This window comes from Anopheles stephensi, unplaced genomic scaffold (genome assembly GCF_013141755.1).
Source record: "Anopheles stephensi strain Indian unplaced genomic scaffold, UCI_ANSTEP_V1.0 ucontig281, whole genome shotgun sequence".
Classification (NCBI taxonomy): Eukaryota; Metazoa; Arthropoda; class Insecta; order Diptera; family Culicidae; genus Anopheles; species Anopheles stephensi.
This window is the reverse complement of record NW_023405215.1, coordinates 43,541-71,172: the sequence shown is the minus strand read 5'-3', so window position 1 is coordinate 71,172 and position 27,632 is coordinate 43,541. Positions and strand designations below refer to the sequence as shown.

General features: G+C 42.9%; 1 protein-coding gene across 14 annotated transcripts in view; it reads right to left on the bottom strand.

Annotated features, from left to right (window-relative positions):
• The window catches only part of LOC118516351 (kazrin-like), a 72,907-nt gene that overhangs the window by 10,389 nt on the left and 34,886 nt on the right, over positions 1-27,632 (bottom strand). For 8 of the 14 annotated variants that reach the window (XM_036062169.1, XM_036062177.1, XM_036062170.1 and 5 more), the window contains 10 exons: positions 26,554-27,046; positions 26,240-26,458; positions 25,671-26,159; positions 25,443-25,583; positions 25,287-25,374; positions 24,661-25,218; positions 24,403-24,566; positions 24,159-24,320; positions 23,828-23,972; positions 8,883-9,000 (listed from right to left, as the gene is read on the bottom strand). In XM_036062169.1, coding sequence (XP_035918062.1) covers positions 8,883-9,000; positions 23,828-23,972; positions 24,159-24,320; positions 24,403-24,566; positions 24,661-25,218; positions 25,287-25,374; positions 25,443-25,583; positions 25,671-26,159; positions 26,240-26,458; positions 26,554-27,046 — 2,577 coding nt within the window. Of the gene's footprint in view, positions 1-5,584; positions 6,075-8,882; positions 9,001-20,586; positions 23,173-23,827; positions 23,973-24,158; positions 24,321-24,402; positions 24,567-24,660; positions 25,219-25,286; positions 25,375-25,442; positions 25,584-25,670; positions 26,160-26,239; positions 26,459-26,553; positions 27,047-27,632 lie in introns of those variants that run through there. The other 6 variants (XM_036062178.1, XM_036062179.1, XM_036062182.1 and 3 more) reach the window with 5 other exon arrangements.

Below are 27,632 nucleotides of genomic sequence, written 5' to 3'. Positions count from 1 at the left end.
ATGACAATACACTTCTGAAGATGAAAACCTGTTACCATCTTTTCACTCCATCTGTCAAATATCGGGACCGGAATCGAGAGACACAGACGAGACAATTTTCCACAATTTTTGCAAACACACACACACAAACTTTCGCGACATTGATTTGACAGCGTTTTGCCAGTTGACGCACAAAAACACACCCCCTCCCAAAAGACTATTCTCCATTTTTTTTCTTCATCCTTCGCCAAGAATCATTCGCGAATGTCACCGGCAATGAAAGGCAGGCAGCACCAAGATGGGTATCCCTGGATTTTTTCTTCTATCGTTTGGGTTGGGAAGGCTTTGTGTGCGCCTATCTTGTTCGATCAATCGATCGATTGTTGAAAACCGAATCAGTGAAGGAAGGTGCGCTTTTACTGAAAATTGCTTCCATTTTGGTGTGTTTCCGTATTCTGAATTCATTGCTCCATTTTTTTCTTTCTGATCAGGACACACACACTCGCAAGCATACCGGCGGTTTGTGGTGCTGTGCTGTAATCGAGAAAATGGGTTTACTTTTCACTTCGGTCGTCTCCGTGACGCTCCAGTTCCGTGAGCTTTTGAGACGTTCACATACCGCCACTTGGAACAAAGGTAGCAATCAGGCAAAGATTTACAACTTTCAGGACATTACCCCCGGCCTTCAAGTATCGTCCCTCACTTCCAAGTTTTGTGTTTGAGTTCATTGAAAGCTTTACCTCTTTATCAACTTCCGTCCACTTCGGTATCCGGCTTCCACAGTCCGGATGATGCGTCCCATCATCATTGTGCCATTTTACCAGACTGCATGTTGGTTGGGTTCTTCGGAGCCGGGCGAAAGATCTTTTGATGTGCGTTTCAGGTTTGAACAAAATAAATCGATACTGTTCGAAATGGAAACGTATGCTGGTACGTAAATATTCAATGTGTGTGTTTTTGAGTTTGTTTTTTTGTTTTAACCAGAAATAAATAAACTCCAAAAATTTTTTATTTAGCCATCATCATGATCGTAAATCAATACCATACAGTATTGAAGAACAGATTTTTTTATTTGCATCTGTCACTTCGCTTGGACAATGGTCCAGTTTAAGTCCAAAAGTTGGACAAAAAAAAAAAGACTTGGTATTAGTATGCTTTCTATACTCTGCGTAGAGTAAGATAAACAGGTGGCATCACTTCCAAGTGGTAGTCTGAAACAGATTTGAAGTACTGGGTTGTCCGGTGCCATTCTCATGACATGATCTACCCAGACGAGTCTTGCAAATCTTATTTTGCTGCACAATAGAAGGAATTTTTATTCGAAACAGTCTCAGTTTCGTCCATCGCGATATATGTTAGGCTGTATGAAAGCTTATTTGAGCGTATCTTCATATCAGAGCTGACTTTTGAATCCAGGTAAGCAAAGTTTTGCTACTTGATTTTTGCTATTTGATTTTTGCCCCGTTCAACTGCATCCCGAGGTTCTGTATCGATCTTTTGGAATACTTCGGCAGCATAGGCCGCGTATGCCAGGATCTGGATAGACTTATAGAAGATGGTTCCACAAGTCTCTCATGGCTCACTCTACCATCAGATTGAAGGGAAGACAGACAATCTCCCTTAGAAGGTGAAGGCCCTTAGTCGTAGCAAAGAGTTTACCATCCTCTTGATACCCAACATCATAGGTTTTTTACAAGCTTGGTAAGCTTGGCTGGGCTGCCACAAGAGCTCATTGCTTCATACAGTTTTAAGACAGCTATGCTGTCATACGCGTCTTTAAAATCGATGAAAAGAAGGGATGCTACTACTCTGTAATTTTCGCCAAGTTTTTCCTGAATTTCCTGAATCATCTTATGGTTAAAATTGGACAGAAATAGTTAAGCTACAGCTAAGGTCTCCTAATTGCCTTAATTGTTATATTTGCTTAATCATATCATATATCAATATCAAATTAATAGCAAGCGAAAAACAGTAATGTGCATTTTATAGCAAAAAAAAACAATAAAAATCCTTTGGTAGTTAATTAGTAAAATTGTTTATTTTTCTTTTTAGAGTAAAAAATGACTCGGTAAAATGTCCGCTTCTGGACGATTGTGCAACACCCCCACCAGAAGCAATCATTTGGCAAAAGGACAAACAGCAGCACACATATCCGTATGCTGTGCTTTCGCTTTGGCACAGCAGTAGCAATTTATTTTCTGCTCGCTTATCATCCCATGTACGTGTCTGCGAATGATACCGACAGCTCACAGCCAACACAACAATAACGAGCCCCCTCGCTCGTAAGTACAGGAAAAACTGGAGCAGTAGCCGGTTCCTGTGCATCCTGAGTGCAGTATCAGACTCCTGCCCCCCCCCCCCCCCCCCCCTTTTTCTCACAAAGCTCCAGTTCAGGAAGAATGATTCCGTTCGATACAGAGTGCTCGGAATGAGGGGAAAAAACTGGAACAACGGCACTATATTGCAGCCTGCTTTTCTATCTCTCTCTCTCTCTTTCTCTCGTCAAAAGTCTACCGCAGGAGCTGGGAGTAAAGCCAGTAAAAGCGAAAAATGGAAACTGGATGCAATGCAATGGAAAGTATCGCCAAGATTACGAATGTGCCGAGCCGAGCATTTCGCAAATGTGTGCGCTCGCTCGATGCACATCATCAATAGTGCCGTTGAGGGGGATGTTGTTTTTTTTTGGGAATGGGAAAAGCTTTTGTAAAAACTGGCAGCTTATGAATGTTTGAAAGAGTGTATGGGTTTTCAATAATACATTTTGAATTTGGAGCGACATTTTTTTCCTTAGTGCAGAATATTTGAAATTCTGTTAGCTGCGCACATCGGTCATATTGGAAAGGTTTTTGATGAAGTTAATCTTCTACTTTTCATATAGAAATAGAATAACATAAAAAGGAAATTCCGTCCTGTAATAAACAAAAACACCTGCGAGATCAAAAGGAAAAGCCAAAAATGGCCAAAAACGAATTTTTCGATGAACCCATTTTAATTAATATTGCTCCGCTGTGCCGATAAAGACCTGCATGAAAGCGCCGTGCTAATATTTTGGCAGTAGCTTTGTTGTTGGTGCTACATTCTCCAATGGCTACCCCCTAAGGAAGGTCCTTTTTATCACTGCATCCCAGGTGCTCTACTACGGACATTTTTGCATGTGCTCCATATTTCAACCGAAACGCGGCACAGCATGCCCTCAATTCGTGCACTTTCGACCGGTTTAGATAGGCTTTGGTTCGAAACTGTATTTTTTATCTTTCCTTCTGCTCTGTACAGAATGTTTCCTCCTGAAGCTGCTTTTTCCCCAGTTTTAATATGAATTTACATACGCCCTCGTTGCTCGATCGACGAAAGAATGGAAGCAGCAGCAAAAAAACACACCCAAGCTGCCTACTTTCCACCTGGAAAATTATGTACGGATGAATGATTTGTGCTTGGGGAGGTGGGGCTCGGAGCAGTGGCTTTCCCATCGTCTGGTGTGTTCGAAATGAAACAGGATCAGGACACACACACACACACACCCACCCGAGAGGTGCCCGAAGGTGAATATTTTAAGAAAAGGTGTAGCTCATCTAAAATTTACATAGCATGTCAAAACAAACAGCAAGTCACATAAATACAAATGCTGCAGAAATGTTATCTCTCCCGGTTTTTCCCTCCCGCTTTTTTCCCGGCCCTCGTGCGGTAAACATCGCACGTACCGGAAGTGCTGAGCTGTGGGGTGGGAGGAAGGCCTGCCATTTGGAAGGATGGCAGGATGTAGTTGTTGATCCGGTTCGCGCCCGTGAATGTGAACCACTCGGATGGATGGATGGACGGTTTGGATGGCTTTCACGTCGACGTTTCCGTTGCCGGCTGTGCACGAGGAACGCGGCAGTGCCGTAGGAAGCAAAAACATACGCGTCGGGGGTGGGAAAAGGCAAACATTTGCAAGCCTGTGAGCCCACCGTCATCAGGTCACCACGGTGCACAGATGGCGCACACAGGACGTACACCCACGTGTGCCAGCGCCGTGTCAATGACGGTAGATCAACGTCGAAAGCCGCACCCGAAACGTGTGTGTGTCTCTCTCTCTCTTTGCCAGGTACTTGACGGTTGGGTCGTTGGGTCTCGTTGCACAGAAAAAGGGGGGGGGGGTGAAGAAAAAGCGTTGGAAAGGACAACGATACTTTTCCGGATACCTCCGGTGATTTCGTGTTACTCCCTTGGCACCATTTAAAGACACTAAGTAATAGTGGAGTAGCGTAAGAGTAGTTTACCAGGAAGGGAATGATGGACGTGTCGTTACAGCGAAAATGGTGAAGCAAAACAACTTGAAAACCTCGTGTACCGGGTGACTTTCCTGGTAAAGCATACAGAAAAAAACAGGAGGGTAGAACAACATCAGTTGCCCACGGTTTTCGTAAGTGTAAGGAAGCTTTCGATTTTTTAACAGCGACCTCATCTTGAAAGAGAATTATGAATTACGCAAATGGTTCGGGACGGTGCGAGCGATCCTTTACGGTGATTGTATAGTACGGTGCTTTATTTGCATATCTCATGTACGCTTATCAAAGCCTTACTTCGGCTGACTTTGGTAAGATGGTTGCTAACATTGTTGTTTAGTTGAAATTCTAAAGGAACCATAATTTTTGGAGGAAGGGATTTATCATATAAAAAAATCAGAGGTCTTTGTAGTTAGTCGTTTTAAACTGCTTAGAAAAACCTCTTATTTATCAAACTATTGCTCGTTGAAAATATTAACCAGTAAATAGAAAAAGATATTTTGGCATCAAATTGTCAAATAAGTTCTAATGAGGTATGTACAAAAGACACTTTAAAATTGAATATTTTTACAAATTATTTGACTTCTTTAATGATCTCTATATTGTGTAGTGAGTAAGAATCGCTTTGCTCTAGTTGATGACTTCGTTTTGTGGCGCTACAACTGCTTCGAAAACTTGACCAGCAACAGCGATTTCCAATACCGTTACCGCTGAGCGCCATGGTCTCCTGATCAAATATCTAGAAGCTTCTAAAGGACGCATCAACGCTATAACTCCATCTCAGGTAAAGTCTTCCACGCCTACTCCATCTAAGTCTTAAAAGCGATTTTATAAACTTGATCGTCCGGTGTCATTCTTATAACGTGATCTGACCGTTCGACTCCAGGCAAATCTATGTCACTGCAAGATGGCGGAATCACCGTACAGTCCGTAGAGCTCGTCATTATAGCGGCTCCTCGATTGTCCTTTCACACATCTGTGGCCAAAGGTCCTGACTGGGCAACTTCCTCTCAAACGCGGAAATTAGTCAGTTTTGGACAAAGTACATGTCTCAGGGGCATATGTGAGTAATGGGACTATAACTGTTCTACGGAGTCGTTGGTGGTGGTACTAGTATTTTGAAGTTTGAACGACATGTCATAAAATCAGGGCTCGACAGCTTATCCTGGAGAATCATTTCAGGTAGTCCATATGGACTAAAGGAGGCGTGATGGTTTTAAGTTGGGTTAGAGCAATCTTCTGTATTGGTGGTTGAATAAGAAGGAAAATATATCTATGTATTCGGATTTTCACGCATCAATAATAAACGAAAATATGATCATACATTAACTAGTTAACATTTATCGAACAAACACATTGAACGACGTCGAATAAAGGAAAGTACATGCGTTCAACGAACAAAACCTATTCCCGAATGATTCATTCGCACGAGAGAAGCGATTAAACAGTTCGTAGAATTCTTCTGGAACGTCTCCCATCACTCAACATGATTTACAAACGTTGTACGAAGCATGATTTACGAAACGCCCCCCGCTTCCTCATCTGTTGCACAGATGCAGCGGAGCACATTTTTCATTCCATTATTGATCCATCCAAGGGCGTACACAAAGCGTGTACTCGCGTACGTCACTTATGTCATGTTACGGAATACCCCTTCGTTCGTATTGCTTAACTCAAACCGGGCTGGTGCCTGAGCTGTGTTTCAGTTCTTTCACTACCAACTGCCTGTCCGGACGGGTCGACACGGGTGCTCGGTCCGGTTGGCGTTCCATCGTCTTCGTCCTGTGCTAGCCGGGCGTAACCGTGGTTTAAGTTCATGCGCGCGTAGTAGCTCTGAAAGCAAGTCATCAGCGGGTCAACAACAACTGCTTGGACATTAGTGTGGCAGCGGTACATGGGTTTACGGTTTTAGAGGTTTAGTTTGTGAGGGACCTTGCAGGTTTATATCGTTCCTCGGGCAGGGAGGCCCGAAAGCACAGATTAACAAAAGCTTTGTGGAGTTGATGGGTAGGGACGAACGAAAGGTGAAATTTTCCTCATTTTGGATGGATTAACTTGATGGATTAGAGACCGTTGTGCAATGAACCGTAGCTTTGGCAAGGAAGAAAAAGGGTTACGGCCAGCGAGAAGTCGGGACTTTCTTTTCGGGACGGACAACTTCAATCTGATGGTGGATTTTATCGTCGTATGTGATTATCCTTTGCAAAGGGTTGATGAGCGCTCCACATTGCATTAAGCATTCTCCTTATTGTACAAAAGCCTTCCCAGAGCGGTTTTCGGAGTTTGATTGCTGCTGTAGGTTGCTGCTTTTTTTTCTTCTACGCAACCTCATGTCCAAGCAACACGAACGATTGCTGGGTGAAAAGTTTTCCTTCTACACGTGACTTTGATTTGCTCCGACAAAGGCAGGCAAGGGAGTAAAACGCTCAGCACGCTTGGTGTTATAAAATTGGCTGACACATGGTTTGACATTCTTGCAGCCCGGGACTGTGCTCGGCTCTGATGTGCAAAGTGGTGGAATTCAATTTCTCTCGCATAAATCGTGTGCGGCAAACCTTTTTGCCTCCGTGCCGAGTGACGATGTCTTCGCTCCGGAAGCATTCCTCGCACGAGTGCAACGTTATGCTTGAGCGGGCAAGAAGGTACAACGTAAAAAGGCAGGACCAAAAAAAAACCTCGTCTTTTGAAAGTAAAACGAGAGCAGAAGAAAAATTCACAGGCACACCCAGCCCGGACTGGTGTAATCCTGCCGTCGGAAACGGAAAACGGTACACGGTTGTACGGTGCGAGCTTTCATGAATACCGATTTATGATGCAAAGTTAAGCTGCTTTTCCTTTGAGGGGGATGTTTGGGGTGGGTGGGGGCTGGTGGAGGAGTTACGAAGGGAAGGGCGCACGATGTGGGAAGTCGATGGAATAGCGAAACGATTATCGAGACCGGATGGTGTTAAGCGTATTTGATAATCCTTTCTGATGGGATTATTTGACACAATTTTGCAATAAATTTTGTAAGGAATCGGTTACGGTGTGAGTGTTTTGCTGCTTTAAGATGCACCGAGTGGTGTATAAAAATGGTACTTAAGTGACATTGAGCTGTGAAAATTATGGTTGGTGATTGTTTATGCTACACTTTTATGCTGGCTCCAGAAGAGTTAGAGACGATTTTAAACAGTACATTATATGTAAAAAATTTAAAACATATTCTTTTGTTCAAGGAAAATAAAATAAATTATCAATAAATCACCACATGAGTATAAAAATTGTTACTTAAAACACAGATAAAATGATAAACAAAAAAGTGAAGAATAAATTAAAAGGACCTCAAAAGAAGTTAAAAAAAATCATCCCAAAAAGTACTGATAAGTTCATAGAATTTTTTAACAATTTATTTTATATGTCTGCAAGCATTCAAAATTCGAGCATAAAAATAGTGATTAAACTGAGTGAAATTTTAGCAAAATGTTGTTAAACAGGACTTTAGACTTATGAGATTTTGGTATTCCGAGTGAACAAGAGTTTATTGGGAGTAATAATTTAATATGTTTTTTGAAATTTATTTTAAAGTTTATCTAATGGATCCTTTTGTTTATGGATCCATTGCTGATTGATCAATTTGTTGATATTTGTTTTGTGTAACAACATTATTTAAATTATCTATTTTTTATTCAACAAGAACGACTAGACCTTGGTAGCAATCTTACAAATTATAAAAATATTACTCTTATCCACTCATTTCTCGACTTTGTTGCATTAATTTATTTATATTTTTAGTGTTACGGCTTGATGCCGTATTGTCAACTTTGTTGCATTAACTACGAAAAATTTTTTTGTTCAAGTCTTTACACAGCTTTGTTACGCACTGCACAAAGTGTCAAAATATTTTAAAACCAAATCACACCCATTTCCTTATGCATCAAAAAAATTGGGGTAAATCTCAACAAATTTCCATCAAAGCTGGCATAACGCAATCAACAGTGAATGCACAACAATGTGCACAATTTGCATCACAATTCAAAACATTTCTGCACTTCATTAAACAACGAACCTGACACCTGAACAGTAGGAAAAGTTTAGTTTGTCACACCTGAGCGAGTGGAACAATTGGATTGTTCGCGGTGTGTTCGCTCAATTACGTCCAATACCGAAACGGTTCAATGGTTGTATGTGTGCCAAAGGCGACATACAATCACACATGTTTTGCAACAAGGGGAAATTTGCAACATGCATGATTCATTTATGCATGATTTACTTTCCAATACTGAGGGCAGCTTTAAAGCTTTTGTACGGGAGATCCAGTCAAAGCTGGTCGTTGAGTCCTAAGGTTGCATTGGGCCGATTTGTTCGATGGGGAATACATACAAGCTATCAATTAGATACACAAAGCGTCAGAAACCAGGAAAATCGAATCATTGAACGACGCTTTTAACATGTTCTGTGAACAATTAGGAATCATTTAATATGTTCTCCGTTGTCCTAAGGGAATTCAAATGCAATATATTTTTTAATAAATGATCAATAGTATGATAAAATACTTAAATGACTATTTCAAAACGCATGCAGTTATAAAAAAAAGCAAATGAGAGGATGCTGGAAAGGTGTAGGCTTAAGCGGATTAAAATAAATAAATAAATAAATACTTACGCGCAAACTGCCCGTATTACGGCGATCACAGCCCGTGGTGGGCCCCATCATGCTGATTCCGCTCGCGATGGGTATTACCGCACCACCGCCCGTCCGTATGCCCTGGCCCATCGTCGTTCTGGTTGTGGTGTTGGTGGTGTTTGTAGTATGTGTAACGTTCCATTGCCCGATTCGCGTGTGCATAAGTGTTATTGTGGTGTTGTTGTGTTGATGCAGGTTGTTGATGTTGTTGATGGCGGGATGTCGTTGTTTGTCGATCGGATGCCACAAAGAAACGCCCCATTTGGGTTGGGTGTGTGCGTGTTGTCCGTTGTTTCGTGTTGTTTTGCGTGTTTTTGTTGTTGCATCGTGTGGCCCATTGCGAAAGCGAAACGAGTTTGAGTTAAGGGTAGGTATTTGTTGTTGTTGTAATTGTTGTTGTTGTAGATGTAATTCGTTTAGGTGTGATCCATACACACATACACACACCATCGTAACGATGGGTATCGGAGTATGCGGTTCGATAGACAACAAGTGCAAGGACACACATAAGAAACACGACCAAAGGCGAACCACAAATTGGGAAGAACGCGTGTGTGCGTGTGTCGCGTTGTGTAGTTTGAGACAGAGCAAACGAGAGCACGGGAAAAGAGAGTGAGAGAGAAAGAGAGAGAAAAAGAGAGAAAGAAGAAAAAAGAGAAAGTTGAAAAAGAAAAGAAAAAGCAGATATATGGAAGAAACCATTACACATCGATCGAAAAAACATATTCCGTTTTTGGGGCGGTTAACAGTGGGTTCGAAAAAACAGCGGGACAAAAATGAATGAGCAGCGCAGAACAATTAAAAGTCAAAACAAAGGAATGGAAAACTTGTTTGCCATTTGTTTTTCTACCATTGGGTATGCACAGCAGGAGGAACAATAAATAAATCGGATAAACTGAGGACGTACATAGACAGCAGGGCTAAACATTCCGAAAACAGTACATACGATTTGCGAAACATGAAAGCGATAAGATGTGTTAGTAAGTTGAGTTTAAAATGGAGTTTTAAGGGCAACGGACAGAGAGGTTTCATAGGTGTTATTACTTGAGTTAGATAATGTTGAATAGAAGTGGTTACATCCACCTGACACTGGAGACGGCTTGTGGCTTGTAAGAAAGACGCCTAAAAGTATGCAATGTAGGATAATTTCTTTACAAATTCGTATAGTGTAATTTTCGCGAGTGTGTAATTTTCAGAAATATAAGCAGGTACATAAAATCCCTTCAGAATTAAATCTCCTTTTGCTTTTCCATAAAAAAATTTTCTGTACAGCTAGCCTCCCTGAAGCATTAATAAATATTGGTAGGGTATACCAACAGTTATTCAAATGTAAGACATCTGAATATGTTTACATTGGTACTATTGCACTGAGATCCAATATTATTAAATTATACGAACAGTAAACAAGCACACGATGGCTTTACAACCCTATCCAGCATACAATCGATCGAGCATGAATAAACAACATAAACATTATCCCATGAGAATGCCAAAAAACAGACAAATAAAGAACGCAGCAGCTGGAAGAAGAAGAAAGGAATGCACTTATTTACATTCCTTGCCAGCAAATAGTCGAAGGAAAAAAAAAGAGATTTCGATAGAAAGATTAAACATGGAAACAGAAAGCAGCTATGCATATGGTGAAAGAATACAAGAATGGAGAAGGTAATATATGTACGGTAACAAGCGTACGAGCCATTTGACATAATGGAAGTAAAAGAATGTGACGAAAGTAATGCATCCGATGGGATGAAAGTATTGAGCTGCCTTGGCTTTGGTGATATTTAATCTCCTAGTGTATGGATTAAAGTGCAGCCGATACGAGCTTCACGGCTTCTGGCGGGGCGAGTATTTGTTAAATGGTGTTTGACTGAGTTCGATCTGGTATGTTGTGACTGCAGTCTTTTAATCCTTCTCCAGCTTTTGCGGAGAATGGTAGGATGATCTTAACGGTTGAGGAAAGACGTAAGTAAGTTCTGCGGAATGCAATTTTGCTATTGATACTTAATGCGATTAATGTTCTTTGAGAGAAAAATTCTTTAGAAAATAAATTTGAAGTTAGAAATTGAAAAGATTTTCTTTTTGGTTAATATTCTTTTCGTCCTTCAGACTAATCCTCTTTTTACCTTGAATTATTATTTTTTAATTAAATTAATTTATAATATTCAACATCAAACGCAATTTGTGGACGTTTAGTTACAATCCAATAAATAACTTCCACGCTTCAAACGAGTGGACGCACACCGTTCAAAACCGGACCACTTCGTTATGCTCGATAAACGAGTACACTTTAGGAAGAATTCATAAAATCTACCCAGTTTGACTATAATCCGGGGAACGAAACCGGGACGCGATATGATCGTGCTGGATGCTTTCATATTTGCGCTGCTCCCTCGATCCGACAAACCGGACAAACCCCATTTTTCCATTCGAATCTTTTAGACCATGGTTGATGATCCGCTTCAAAAGGGGGTTCACCGTTGCGTTCCTACGTATCAGATGAATGGTCCGAATGGCAAACATTGCACCGTAAGCGTACCGGTAGTGCTGCAGCCCGATCATGTACGGTCACGTTCGATGCCCGTAGGTGGAAAAAGGTGCTCAAAGGTTTCCGATCGTTGGAAACGGCCAATAAACTGCATCCAAAAGCGACTGCATTTGGATAGGAAAACAACATTTCTTGTGAACCTGCCCGGAGTGGTCACTCCAGCCAGCTTGAAACGATGCACTCAGATGGTTTGGTAACAACCAAAATAAATGATTTGTTGAGTAGTCACATATAAAACACTCAACGAATCATACGTATTGCGCCCGTACACGTGCATTAGTTTAGTGTGCATACGGTTGGTGTCCATTATTAGATTAGAGTGTCACGGTTCGCTTAAAGTATTTACGCTCTTTCCGGTTCGATAGTGTTTTATGCACATCGATGCACAATATGGTCTAATAGGTTTGTTTTTAGAGCATAAACACTATTCATATAACGAAGCGCGTTTGATGCCATTTAATTTTCAATTGAACTGGTAAAAATGCAAATACTTGCATAAAGCACAATTTAGAGCTCCTAACAAAACGCCATGGCATGTTCGGGCATGTAAAAAGCGAAACACTTCTCAGTAATGCAGGTTATAATCAACCTTTTCCTTTGGACCACACCGAATAAAGCTATTCAACATAACTTGTTTGAACAGTTATGTTCGCCATGCTTCATTCTCGGTAATAATTTATTTCCTGATAACTTTTATTATCAAATTGCATTTCCGTTCTTGACACTCTCAGCACGCATCAGCCACGAACACGCTCGGTTGTCGCTGTGGAATCGCAAAAACCGTTCTCGCCCGCTTTGTACGCTTCGTCTAGGACTTTAAACGATAACGCACAACGTGCTCGTTTATTATCTGTCACTATAAATTATGCACGAAGCCGTAGCCAGGCCAGACTGGTGCCTCGATACTTGGAGTACCAGCCAAAGGTCAGACCAGTATTTGAGCTTCTCACGAACACAGGTGACACACGGTTGTCGGTTGTCTGCACGCGCGTTATGTCCCGCGAGGTTCAATCGAAGGTGAGTAGCAGTGGCAGCGGTGGCGGTAGTAAAAAAGAATTTCCTCACTTTTATTGCTTTCAAGACACGAACCTGAGCTGAGAATTTGAACACATGAGCAAATAGGTTTTTTTTTATTTCTTTACATATTCCTGCGCACGGCGAGAACACTTTTTGTTGCAGCTTTTCTTCGTCCAAGGACCGTTTTTGTCCTAAAAAACGGGGTCTTTTTGGTCCATCAGTGCGCAAGTAAAAACTTTTTCCAGCAAAAGAATGTTAGCGTAGGTTAGCGTGGATTATGATTTACTGGCGATGGGGATAGCCTGTACACGACCCTCACGAAATCTAGCTAGCTGGCTAGCTCCGATTAAAGCTAGGTTACGAGGACGCTCTTAAAAACGAAACCGAATGCCTGAAGGTGCCTAAAGGACGAAGCAAGCAAAAAAAAAACCGGGCTGCACACACAGCGTCTCTCAATCCTTTCTTGGTAGTAGCGAACGAAATAAGATGGTGGTAACTTATGCAAGCAAAAGAGCGATGGTGAGCGAAAAGTTTCGGCGAAAGGATGCGACCCTGTGGGCTACGATTTATGACCTTATACGACCCGTGGGTGCTTCTCACTCACTGTCTTAGCGTTGGGGTCTTTTTTGTGTCGGGTGTCGGTGATGGAGAAGACAGCGCATTTGCTTTGGCTGCTGAAACTGCGTCGCTCGGCGAAGCATTTGAACCGATTTATGGAAAGCTCGGTACTAGTGCGGTAGGTTTGGAGGACATAACTAAAGCAGCCACATTCGTCACTCGAGCACACCAAATGTCTAGCGAAAGGGAAACGTTACGAAATTTGCAGCCCAGTACGCTCACCCACACATACACAAGAAGCGTCCAAAATTCCATTACAGATCGCTATAGTTCTCGCGAGGACCATTCCCGGGCAAGGCTTGGACTCTTAAAAACTGTTAACGCAAAAGCTCAAGCCCGAAGTTCATTTTGTGGTGCTGTGCTGGGACATTTTTCGCCGAGCAACATTTAAATTCTAAAACGCCATTGCCAATGGATGGAAAAGAAAATGGAGCATCGTTGCTGTGAGCGTTAGGGTGACGACTAACGAGACGTCTTAAGGATGGTGCTGGGATAGTCGGTGGTAGCCGGTAATTTGTTGACGAGCGCGTAAAAGCGCAAGCGAATGATAATAAAACTTCATCCATCCAATTTGGCCCGGGCGCCAGTTTGCAGTGACAGAAACCCCATAAACTCTAAGACACTGTGTGTATATTTCTTGTCGGATTGTTTTCCTTTTTGGTTGGTGAACTAAGAGGGATTTTAAAAGCGTTTTATTTTTGCATTTCATTTTCTCTTAAGATGTTGCAAGTGTTTGCGATTCGTTTGCTTAAAGAAATTCCTTCTTGATGTAAAAAACCAATGAGAACAAGTTTTTGTGCTTGAGGAGTAGAAACCATTAAACAAAACACCTTTTTCCGTGGGCGTCTCCATTCGGCAGTGTGACATGCGATAAATTTAAACGACCTCCGGGAAACCCGGCTGCGATAGTAAATCGTCACACCGGATCATCGCTCTTTACGGTTGCAATATAACTTTAACTCGATTCATTGCGCGCGTGTGTGTGTGTGTGTGTGTGTGTGCTTAAGCCGAGGATTCTACTGTCAAGTCCTGCCAAGAAACATGACGCCCATGGCCATAGTTAACATTAAACATTAAACAACCGCTTGCTTGACCTAGGCAAACCTGTTGTGGGCATGGGCTGTGTGGGCTGGTTGGATTGTTGATCATTGAACTTTGTCCCGCGTTGTGGGAACAGGTGAGAGACAAGAATCAACAAGACCTTTTCCCGTTTGGTGCGACCTTTTGACGCTTTTCCAAGGGCATCTTCACCGTCCCCGATGACACTCGTGTGGGCAATGCAATTAATTTATCCAATCAAAAGTTTTGCAAAATCGTTTCAAATCGTTTCCGAAACGCTCGGGCAGCATATGTCTGAGCGTGTGGCCGCTTAAGGGAAAGTTTTGGCAAAGTATAATTTTCATCTCTTATTAGTTTATCGAAATCGGATGATGACACCTGATGGGAAAAGCTTTCACCTCGGTGATGTACAGTGTCGATTTGTGTGAGTGTAAGAGGAGTTACAGTTCAAATCTGTAACCACAGAACACTTTTAAGTGAGGAGTAAGTGGAACAGCGCTGCTGAAAGGACGCGTTTTGCTATTATTAATAACGTAATATAAAACACACAAAACAACGCATCCATTACATTTAACGGTGCTCCGGTGCTGTCGGATCGTAGCCATTCCAGAAAATGTAATTATCTCATATATTTGCCATTCTTAACCAACATTAGCCCACTCATACTCTCGCTTGTTATATCGCTGCACAATGCTTATTTGGTGCGAGCAAACTCAGGAAACAGATTTTGTGTTAGCATGGATGTAGAATGTTTAACTGAAAGTATCAGTCATTCATGTAGAAAATTCACCCTCTCTCGTTCACCCAATTTTTTCATTCTAATTTACGAAGGTTTTTTAAAATGTTTTTATAAAAACATGTATTTTTGAATTGTTTATTGTAGCATTCAGAGATAATAAATATCTAGGAACAGTTGTAGCATAGTTGTAGCATTTATTTTTAAAAAGATAAGTTAATTTGAATATTATTGATTTATTTGATGGTACTAGTTTGAAAAGGGAATATTATTATAACCATCGTAATAATCGCTCTACAAAACTTTTCAAAGGCATCGAGTCGTCATAATGAAGTATAAATAAAAATAATTAATAAAACTTATCAGGCTGTTTGTTTAAATGAAATGTGAAGTCTGCAAAAAAATCAAAGCTTTTATATTTACTTTGACGCTGTTGCACTTTAAAAATGATAATTTCTTAAAAACATTTTGCGCCATAATTTGTACAACAAATAAAGATTATGAAACACTGGGCGTCTCCATCGTAAAGTTTACTATTTTAGTATGGTCCAGCGAGAAGTTAGGTCCTTTTTAAGTAAACTAGTCGTTTTATTTTGTTATATTAAACAAAATAATAATATGCTACGATTAAGCTAGTAGAAGTTTTCACCAAATAAAATTTTCTTTCATCATTATTTTCTTCATCTCAAATAGTCGATGACCCATTACAAGAAAACACTAAAATGATGCGCCCAAGAAATATTCATAAGTTTTTCCTCTTATAGTTTCGCAACACATTCGTTTTGCTATTGTGAAAGTATTTTTTATAACTACAAAAAATTAGAAAACAGTTCATCCAACTTTTTCCTTCACATTGCCCATCGTGCGTAGCTGCAGAAAGACAAAAACTATGAAGCCTTCTACTCCTGGGAGTTTATCGAAGATTATGGAACCTTGTCTCCTAAAAGCGTTGGACGAAAACTGTGCCTAAAATCACAAGAAGTGGTGCTTCTACATCAGCAACAATGTTCCGGGAGAGATAAAACCGCTTTACGCAACGTACCACGGTGATGGGCTCACAAAGCGAGGAAAGAAAAGCTCGAAATGGATTCTGTTTCCAACCGTTGTTGTTGTTGTTGCTGCTGTTGTGGCTATCCAAAGTCTATTTTTGGCACCACTGAAACTACCATAGCTTTTCATTGCTCCAGCGTACGTCATTAGCACGCTTTGGGAGCGAGACCACTTGAGTGCTTTTTCGCGTGAAGATCGAGAGTTGCTTCAGCGCTGGGTGAACAATTGGGGAGGGAAAGGTTTTTTTTTCTCCCGGGATCCCGTTATTTGCTTTCGGTGGGAACGTTTTGCTTTTCCTTCACGGTGCGTGATCGTTGTTGAACCTGGACGATGGATGCCAGAGCATCCGGTCGTGACATGAAACGTGCGGTTATTATTAAATTTGTTTGCGGAAAATGTTGTGCCTCCAGACTGATATTGAAGTTCCGGCGACTGAGTTGAGGATGGTTAGTAAGACATTTAAAACATAAAACATAGCGCCTGGGCCTCGATGGCAACCCACCAAACCGATCGTTTTGTTCGTTGGTGATAGTTTAATTTAGCACCGAGAGAAAGTTGGACTGCGTCGGTATCATTGAAGATACTTGAACCATTTCCCAATCTAATATTATTGGCCCACGAAAATTTGATTTTATTGCAGGAAAAATACCAAATATTTACACTACGGAAGCCAAAGCTTGATACAAACAAAATAAATTCAATTAATCATCACGGCCAACTTTAAATGATTATTTAACTTGATTTCCGCTCGCCAGTCCATACGCTGCTGGACATCCGACCTTTGTAGCCTCTTCACATGTGCAGCACACAAACACACACGCGCCCTGGGAGGAAAATTAATGTAATTCGTGTCCATTCACCCGTGGTCGTGTGGTGGCAAGCAGGGAGACGACCATCATGGCAGCTACGGGACGAGCATCGGACGTTGGTGTGCAAATTTCATTAGCTGCTCACTCGAGCAGATTTCAACTAGTCCACGACCGATCGATCATGAATGGATAAACCATCGCCGGCTGATGGGTGGAAAGGGGGTACAAGATGGCCCGCATCCGGATGCTGGACGAAAACGCAATCGAAAATGGCAATTTTCATGTGCAGTGAACGAATTTAATGAGCTAATAAACGAACTAATCAACTCCGACGGACCATATCCGGTTTGATGGAAGCTCAGGGCGAAGGTTCGTGTGAGGTTGGTGGGAGTGTTGTGAGGTTCGCAGTCAATAACTACGATATGGAAAATATGCACGTCATCCAAAAGGTGAATAGAGGATTCGTACCGTACGAATAGAATGCCGGTGGATGAAGGTGGATGAAGGATACCGTGGGATGCAAGTGTTGGCGCAATTATCGTACGTTTGTCCGTTTTGGTGAAATGAAAAATACCAAACTGTTTGGATCACGTGCCAGAGTGTACCTTAGGGACGGATCGAAAAGTAACCAATGGCACCGAAAGGTGGAATTTATAATTTCTATGAGAGGCATTTTCCAAAAGCTATGGTTTCGTACGTGCATGTAATCACATAGCAATTTAGGGTGCACAATGGTTGATATTATTTTGCGCTCCTCGCACTTTCCAATCCAACTTTCAGACAGGTGCAATAACCTCCCGTCGTTTTTATTATGAATGCTAGAACCGTATGAAGGACTGCTGGACAGGTGAGTTTTCATCAATGGGTGGTACGATTTTCCAATCCCCTATCGCACCACTTCACATGCAGAGAAACCAGTCAGTCAACAAGGACCGGTTAAATAATGCAATAGAGATGGTGATTTCCATCGCAGACTCGTCAGACAGGATCTCCACGTTGACAGACATGGCCAGTGCACGATTCCTACTGTCGGTTTTATTACACAATTCCAACCAGCAACCGTTTCTGGTGGGTTGGTTGCATATTTGAGTGTGTGGAATTTCAGCAGCTGACATTGCTAGCACCTTTATGCTTGCTTAACGTAGGGTGGAGTTTGAAAATGCTTACTTACTGATAAAAAGAGAATTTTCCCTTATTTTCTTTAGTAAAAATGGAAAATTTACTATACAGATAAGTTTGCTTTTAAGCATTCTATAAAATAGTTTGTTAAGCAAGAAATACAAAAAAGTATAAAAAAGGTTGTTGTGTTTCTATGCAGTGAATTATTGTGAGCTTTGATGAAGTACTGGGCGTCTCCAGCTTATTTATGAAGTACTGGGCGCCTCCAGTCAGTTGTGTAACATGTGCAACTTTTAATGCTGGATGCTGTTTGCTCAACAAAAATTATAAAATTAATCAATCAAACAAACAATGAGTTGATAGGAGGAATCCTGTAGCATTGCTGATCTGTAGCAATCCTAAGAGGTATTTTTTTAATTCTTGATCGATTATTTTACCCCAAAAGATACTTGTGTTAATCTTACTGTTTTTTTAAAAAAAAAAACCACTTCGATAATCAGTCACCTAACCCCGAAATTGTTTATGACAATACCCGACCTGCAACAGCTTGAAATGAACGAGATTGAAAAATATTCGACCACAAACCGATAACCGTTCAATTACGTTAAACCCCGAGATTAATGAAAAATGCACCACATCCACAGCCATAGTCGTATCGAAATTAATTTTCCTCCCTTTGGAACCCACCGTTCGATAGCAATCGGTGGCCAAGTGTCAATCATGCATCAAAAATGCAACATGCCTTCCGGGGGCCGGCCACGTGAGAATGTGCCACAAAACATTATTGAATGGTTCCACCATACAACCCGGCCAGGATTAATTATTATCCCGCCATCAGTGAACCGACATGAGCATAATTTTTGTGAACTGCTGTTGGTCGTTTGTGTGTTTTTTTGTTGGTTTCTTTTATTTAATCGTTGTTGCGACCGGTTAACTGTCGGTGCTGGACGAACGTTGTACAATGTTGCCCGGCGCTGTGTGTGATGAAGGCACGTGTACAAAGTAGCATGTTTACGTCCCAAACGGGCGTCTGTTGTATTTTTAATGCTCACCACCAGCACTCAAGAGAGAAAGGGAGCGATGGGGAAAAGTGAGATGAAAAACATAAGCAGCAGATATCGTTATCAGTTTCACAGAGGGTTTAAGCGCACGCCTACAGGTGTGTACAAATTTCATGTACTTTTCTCGTTATTTCTCATTATCATCGCGCTGCTTCTGGGTTCTTCGAAACTATGTTTGCACTTCACTAGTAGTGCGCCTTTTGCTACTAGTAAAAGCAACTGTAAGTTTCTTTCGTTCCATGTCATTCCTGGAGAGCGATGTCAGTATCAGACGCAAGGGACGCAACAAAAAACATCTCCTAGAATCTGGCTTCATTTACCGTGAACGCTCATTACCGCAGCGAAATGGGGTCTGTGCGTTGGTGTTAAAATTATAACAAGCTTCCATTACACCATTCAAACGGCACCACTAGCGGGAAAGGATAAAAAAGGCTTTTCCCCACTATCTGTCACATTGTGGGTACTCAGAGCTGCTTAACAGCTGCCACTCGTACGCCTAACCAGCTAAGACGCTATACAGCAGTCTCGAGGGAGAAAATCTCTTAATACCACTCTCTCTCCCACACACACACTCCTAGAAGCTTTCCGTACGTAAAGCGCTTGGCCAGGTAAATGGGCAAACCTTTCCCATCAACACCTGCGCATCAAGCACACAAATATTACGTTGGATGACGCCGTGGACTTCCACCATGCACCATCAAGATGAAGAGCTGACGGGCAGCTAAAGTAATTACCGGCTGACAGACGACGACGATGATGGTTAGCTGTGACAGTGCCATCGTGTCGTCATTCATTGCCACACCTTGACAAAATGTTCATCCAGCAGACCGGCAGATCCTGCCCTCTTGCGTGGCGTTGAACGTTGCGGAGGGTTTTGACACGGAGCCAGAAGACACACACAGAAAACAGCATCCATTTTACCGTTTGGGAAGCCCGTTTTGGGGAGCACATTTACGCCGGGAGCAGAAAACTCGAAAAGCCTGCTGGCTTAGACGAGAGTTGTGCCTGGGCAGGTGTTTCGATTCACAACCGTACAACCGTTGCTTCCAAGTGACCCGTAATGCCTTTAGTGGGGTTTTACAGTTCGTTGCTCGATTAATATTAGAAGTGGCATCCGCCGGGTGCCCCCCCCCCTACAGTTCGAATGAAGTAAAGGAAAGCAAACAAGATTCGGTGAGCACCCTTTTGAACGCGGTCATAAAGCACACTACAATGTAAACATTTTTGGAATTTAGTGGAATCGATTTTAATGAATATTTTTTTGAGATAAAACACTTAATTATTAAAAAAGTAATAAAAGTTGATAAATACTAAAAACATATTGCCAATGAGTTGAGTGAAGGGATAAAAGAAGAAGCTCTTGTAAAACTGATTGAACAAAGCACCATAAAAAGCATACATACACCAAGACACAGGCACAGGACATAAAAAACAACATATCAGTGCTGCTAAACAGTTAAACGAACGACATCGAAACACCAATTGGAACTGGAACAGCAAATCGAACGAACCTGCCGCACCTGCACAGGGAAGCATCCCTCGGAGGAGGTTACCCGAAGGAAAATTGCTCCGCTCAATCGATTTGAGTGAGGAACGAAAGTGAGAAAGCAAAAAAAAAAAAAAACTCCAACCCGCGCTGACCAAAAATAACTTTGAAACGAGCGTATCGCACCGTACAGGAAAAGAACTAATACTTTATTATCTCAATCTCATCTTTGTTTGTTTGTCTGTTTTCCTGCTGATACTTTTTTTTGTTTTTGCTAGCTGGCGATGGCACTGCCGAACGTTATTCGGATTTGCTTTCTTCGTCGTCCTTCGTCGTTTCGCATAAATAATTCCATTCTACTTAACAGGTTAGCTTTTAGTTGGGTTTTTGATTTCGTTTTGTTGTGTGTGTGTGAGTGTGTAAGTGACTATCCCGATACGTTTAAAATGAATAAGGGGGTGCACATAATTTAGAGTGGTTGTTGAGAGTTTGGGTTTTTGTAAAAAAAAACCATTTTTACAACTGTTTTGATTTCGAACTTTTGATTTGCTTGTTGTGTGTGTTTGAGTTTGACGTCTTAATTGTGTGTGAGTTAAGGGGTTGTGTGTGGGCTAGAATTATAATGGCAGCTTAGACACTTCAAGAAGAATTGGAATCATTTTTATTGCAGATAGATTGGTTTTTAAGAGCTCTTTCACTAGTGAAACATATGCAGAATGTTTTAATTGATTTTTGCATTAGTTATAAAATATCCTCTTTGTCCTTGCATAAAGAAATACTAAAACCTCCAAATATGTTTTAGATCCTTCACAATTTTAACTTAAATTTTATTGTACCGAGTATTGACTGGGTTTCCACACAATTACCCATCTAAAAATCGTGTAACAGCAACAAACCATATTAACATTATTATCAGAAGAATTATTGGAAGGCTCAGACTTCCATGAAGTTCCATGAAGTCTTCTTGATGCGTTATTGAAATTGAATATGGTAAATACACCTTCTTGGACATTTACACTATCTAAATTCTGTGTGTACAGGACCTTTTTCGTGTTAAAAGATCAGCCTTAAAATGTTTAACGGTCCAAGTCGTTCGTTTTAATTCAAAAGACCTGCTCCAGAAAAAAGGGTAGCTCAAATCTTTGCCAAAGATCCTTCCAAAGATTTCTTCACTTTTTTTCTAGACATATGATACTCAAAGTATTGTGAAGCAATTTTCTATATATTTAGCAGTTGGAACCTTGTTTGCTGGGGTATAGAACCACTGCAGAAGATCAACAGAGTAACTACTGGAGTTCTATCATGTAGAAATCTTTTTTGGCATTTGCTAAAGACGCTTCAGAGTTACGAAAACCAACCCCATCAGAATTAGAAATGAATCTATTCACAAACGACCTGCTATGCTGCCATATAATCTTAACCCCTTTAAACCCTTAGATGTTGGTGTGGTCGTTACCGTGGTCTTTTAATAGCTAATTTCCATCTTCTTGCATCTGTTTCTGTATGAAAAACGAGAGTCTTATTTAATGGTGCTGGATATCAATTTTGAACAATTTTAATCGGGCAAGAGTTCCATCAACAGCGACATCCGCTGGCAATACTGTTTGTTCTTTTATTTGATTTATTCGACAAAGTATAAGCTTTATGGGCTTTACGGGTTGGTTTTTGGATATTTTTTTGTTTGTTTCTTTAATTTTGTTTATTACATAGAAAACTTACTCGTACTTACACAACGTACGTGTGCGGTTTGGTATGGTTGTGTGTGTGAGTGGGTGTGTGCTCGTTCGTTCCACGTGAATATTTCATTTCATTTGGCGTTTGGTTTTTTTAATTTCTTTAAATAATTTTTCTTTTTATTATTTGTATATCGCGTATCGCGCTTTGACTATTTTTCGATTCTGTTCCTTCGCCTCCCGCACTCATATTCACTAGCCTAATTCGGGTCAAAAGCTTGTCAGTTTTTTTTTAAAAAGATTCGCTTGTATTTTTTCCGTTTTATTTTCCCTTTAGCTAAAAACCAACAAAAACCGCAAGGAAACGTGCCACTGAATGTGGCTTTAAAACTGCATCGGTTCCATCTGCGTGCGTGCGGCAGACAGACAGAGAACCACGATGAGTTGCGAAAAGGGAAAATGGAAAAGAGTGAACAAAAAACGGAAGGAACGCTTACGGTAAGCGCCTTTAAAGCCTTTCCCTGCAACGCCTGGCACACACACATACATCATACATCATATGCCTTTTGTTTTAATTTTCATGTGTATTTGCCCAACTAACGCACATAAAGACAGCTATAGACACAGTTTTCCTTTACTCTGCGCGAGACTGCAAAGTTCTCCGAGCTCGGCTCACATAAACGGGCGCTCCGTGGGGAGCGTTTGAGATGGAAGCGAACGGCGACACTAATGATTATTATTGTTCTAGCAAGGGGTTCTCGTTCTAAGTTAGCTCTTGCGTTACTCCTGATACAAGCTGGCTAAAGGGCTGACTGTCGTTCTCGCAAAATGGAGACAAAAACGGGGGAAGGAAGATGGAGGCTGGTCGCGATATTTTCACTAACAATGTTGTGCGTCATTGTACTCGGCGCAACAAATTTGTGGCCCGGTGCCAGAGCCTAGTCGGTTCGCTACTCAGTTTTCTAACATGCCCGGGTGTCCGAGTTTGTACCGGTCGGTAGCAGTAATTTATCTAATCGAGCCTTTGTGCAGTGTGGAAGATGCTCGCGAGCTGTCCATGGGATATTCTTCCATTTGGCAGAAGATCACGTACCTGTATGCACGTGGGTACGGGTGATGTAGGGATTAGTTTTTCCGTACATTCCAAACCCAGCCACCCAAGCCACAAGTCCGGAACAAAGGCCCGGATAAGGTGTGAACCGGGTTTTAGAAAATTTAACCAGTATAGACCAGAAAAACGAGGTTCGATAGGATGCGGTTTGGTTGGTTGGTCCACCATAAAAATAATACCACAAGCACCAGGAAAAAAGAGTTTATTTTTAAAGCAAGGAACGAAAAGGTGTGAGTGAGTGAGTATTTAGTGTTAGAATGTGTACGTGTGAGGAGGTTTTTATAAATTTTAGTACGATATAAGGGTGGGAAGAAAATGGGAAAGAGAAGAAGAGAGAAACATTTGAGATAACGACGAAAATTGTTTGGGGTTTCCAAAGAAACTGGCAGCAACGACATCAAAGATGGAAACGATCAGAGTATGAGGACACAGAATGGAAGCGAGAATTTTGTGAGTAATGGTTTCTTTTTTTTTGGGGGGGTGGTGAGCGATGAAAAACGGGATGAACGAAAATGAGAACATGAATGGAAATGTGACTATGAAACGGGTTTTCGGAGGCTCCCGATCTCCTTTGCGAGATCGAGGAGCAAAAGGGGGATACGTGTGCCGGAAGTGTCCGGCATGGGTGAGCGCTTACCTTGCCGGCAGGATGAGAGCCTCAAATTCGGTCGCTAGATGGCGGCGGATGATATTTTTCGACGGCGGTATGCCCAGCGCAGTTGCCATCGTGTCACCGGAGAAGGAAGGCTCCAGCACGACCAGTCCACCGTGAACGCCACTGTCTGTTGGGATGGGAAGCAAAAAAAAAAAGATTGGAAGTGCGTGTGAGGAATGCTGGTCGCTTTAAACCGGAAATGAGATTCTAACATGAGCTGAATGTAGGAAATGAGCTGAATGTAGGGAATGCTAACACCTTAAAGGAAATGGATCGTTCGGAACTTTACTATTCGCACCCCGAAGCCACATACCTTTCAAATTGTCCGCATACTCGCCCAAATCAATCGAGCGTGCCCAGCGGATGAAGCGTTGATTGGTCCACACGATCGGATCGGTGTCTACGTTTTCCGACTGTAGGCGCCGCATCGCAATCGCTTGCCGGTCGTACTTCATGATGCGCAGCACATGAATGCCTGAACAATCGGAGGAAAAAAACATCATCTCACCTTGTAAACGCGCCCGGGTTCAGCGAACTACTCATGTCCCCCTACTCACCGTGCACTATGCTCGCCTGGTGGAACTTCCTGGTAACGCCCAGATATTTCTCCAGCTCCTTATTCGACAGCGTGTCCAGCATGCGAGCGTCCACGAGCGAATGCATGAACGATTCCGCGTACTGTGGCAGTCCAATGTCTGGCAACCATTCCGAAGCTACCCAGCTGCAGATGCCCCGGGCGGGTGGAAGGAAAGATGGCGTCAAATAGTTTCCGTTCACGATCGGTATGCGACATTGCGCGAACAAGGGCTACTTACGTGTGTCCCAGCTGTCCGATGGTGGGATAGCGTACCAGCTCCGGCCGTCGCTGTTCCTCGATGGCAAGCCGAAGCTTTTTCCTGTGCATTGGGTGTGATGTCCCGAGCCCGGTTTCCAGCTCGGCATCGCTCAGTTCCAGCAGTACCTTACCGCTTTTAACGTTCTCCGCACATCGGCCACTGTACTGGGGCATGCCGAGAGCCACCTCGAGCCAGGCGAGCACTTGCGAAGCTCTCCAGCGTTCCATCGGCATGGAGGAGGCTTCCCGCAGCAGTCGTAGCTTTTCCGCGTACCCTTCCTCGGTCAGTGGGCTCCACTGGAAGTCCGTCGCTTCGGTGTCGATCGGGGCATTCTTGTTGCGGTTGCGGCTACGGGCAAAGACGCGCGATATGCTGCCCCACGTTCCACCGCGACCGGCACGGCCCGTAAGGCCCGTGCTTTGCGCTTTGCCGGTGGCAGACACGGCCCCTGCTGATTGTTGCTGCTGCAGTCTTCGGGCGAACGTTTGGTTTTCATTGTCCACCGGGGAACCCAACTGTTCGACGGATCTGTAAGAGCTGCCGAGGGAAGTGTGTTAGTGTTGCTGATGGAAGGCACTAGACGCTGTGTCTGTTGCTTAAGCTACCTAGAAAGGGCTGCACTATCTACAGACCTCGAGTAAGCTCCGGCGTTCAGTGGCGATAGGGTAGGACTTCGTTCTTTGGGAGTACCGTCTGTGGAGAATTGGATTAGGAACCGTTTGTAGTCACAAAAACACTCAATTTTAGCATTTATTACTTACATTGATACACATTATGATGGCTGGACACTAGTGATACGCTATCGGAATCCACCTGTATGCAAGGTCCATTCTCACATGGTCCATCGCTCAAATTCAGATCACCGGCCGCACTCTCCCGATCGCTACTCCCTGCAACAAAGTCTAGTTTTGATAAGGAAACAATCGTCTACGACCCTACTTCCGCCCTCCTCTGGTTCCGCTTAAGTCCACAAGTGGTAAGAAACCTACCTCTCACACCCGAATCGGCACTGCACGATCCACGGTCCCCGGGTGTCCCGCTGATGTTGCTATACCCAACACCAGGCGTAGTTGCCGGTGCTGCTGCATTGTGCGCCATCAGTCCCGAGGGTGGTGTTAGTGGTGCGGCCGAAACCAGACTCTCCTGGTCCGACATACAGCCCGACAGTTGACGGCGGGCTTCCTGTAGCTGTTCCTGGGTGCGCTGCAGCTGCATGTCACGGGCATTCAGCTGGGCCGCCAGTGCAATTGATCGTTCGGCTTCGTCCCGGGCGTGCTTTAGCAGGGACCATCTTTCTCGCTCCCGTTCCGTGTTTTGTTTGGCAGAGTTGGACTCGGACTCACGTATTCGCTGCTCGTAGTTGCGGATAAAGTTGCGCAGCTCCTGTTCCTTCTCCTGCAGCGAGGAGCAGAGCTGCTTTACCTGGGATAGTAGATCGTTTTTATCGGCGCGCAGCTTTTTGCGTTCGAGCTTTAAACCTGTCGACATAAACGTAAGATGATCGGTGTACTTAGAATTCTCTGGTAGAGTTGTTACGCCCGAGAAAAATAAACCTTACTCTGAATCAGTTCCTTCGATATTCGCAGTTCGTTCTCCAGCTTCTCCATCCGGTTGCTGCTATCGTCGGCCGAGTGCACGTCGAAGCTGTTGCTTTGCGAAAGCAGATCAATTCCACCGACCGCACCATCGGGTGAGTTTTCTAGCAATTTTTTCAACCGCGTAATCTCAGCCGACAATCGCTCGTTTTCCAGTCGAATTTTGGTCGTTTGTGGTGATTCTGGTCGATCGAGAACGTGACCCACAAGGAACCGAGTGACACGAACAAAGATTATTAGAACAGATAATTCGAGGCGTTACCGTAAGTTACCGTACCTAGATCGCTAACACCATTCTTGAAGAGATTATCGCCTTCCCCGGGGAGAATTGGACTGCTTTGCTTTTGCTGCTGACCGTGGTTGGCTTTGTCCTGCGAGCTACCACCGCTACCGGAGGACGAAGCATTTGGGCCACCAGGTTCAGCAGCTGTTCCGTTCGCTGTCGCTGCCATCGCGTCGCCCGAGGAAGACGATGAGCTGGACAGTGGTTGGTTCGATTGTCGTTGTCCGCTAGGCGTGATGTTGGAATTGTTACCGCTGGTGCTGGCCCCGGGTTCGGGAGCCACCGACGGCTGATGGTCGGTTCCGGTTCCGGGCGTGCTTCCGAACGAAGTGGCCGGTGCGGATGTGGGTGTTCCACGTTCGGGCACTTCGAACGGTTTGGTCGGTTTGGCATTGTCAAGTGATAGGATCGGTCGGAATGGACGGCCACCATTGCTGGTCGTGCTCGGTGCTCCGGTTTTATCGGCTGTGTCCAGTGAGCGTGTTTTCTGAGAAGCGGTAGAAGTATAGCATGTGGGAGAATTTATATAACGGAAAAGAATGCGTTATCTTGATGATATCGCCAGTCCTTGTGGTGGGTTGATGGTTAGCTGATATAGTGTATTTATTGTAGAATTGTCTGGAATGATTCGATTGGCGCTTTTGCTATAAATAGTCACGTTATTGCTCTAATTTTTAATTGTTTAATGAAAACAATTCCAATAACTCCTAAGTAATCCTAAGTGAGGACGTTTACTAAACTCGCAATCGAATTAATTAATAAAAAAAAACTTCTCATTTTATCCTGAACTCCACGGCCACCGTTTCGTTTGCGTTTCTGTTGCGGATAGAGAGCAAACACTAACAACCGTCAATTTAAACTATTCACAAGCTCGTGAAGAGAGTGAGGTGCAAATGAGTAAATACGCAACTCAGACGAACAAATTAAAGGATGCTTTTACTGCACGGTGCCGAGAGGTCACAGCCACCTAACGACCAACACAGCCAACAGCCATCGTTATCGTCAATCAAATCACAGCGCCACGAGAACGGGCGCGCCAACAAAAGATGGGGAAAACAAGTACGGGAAAACAA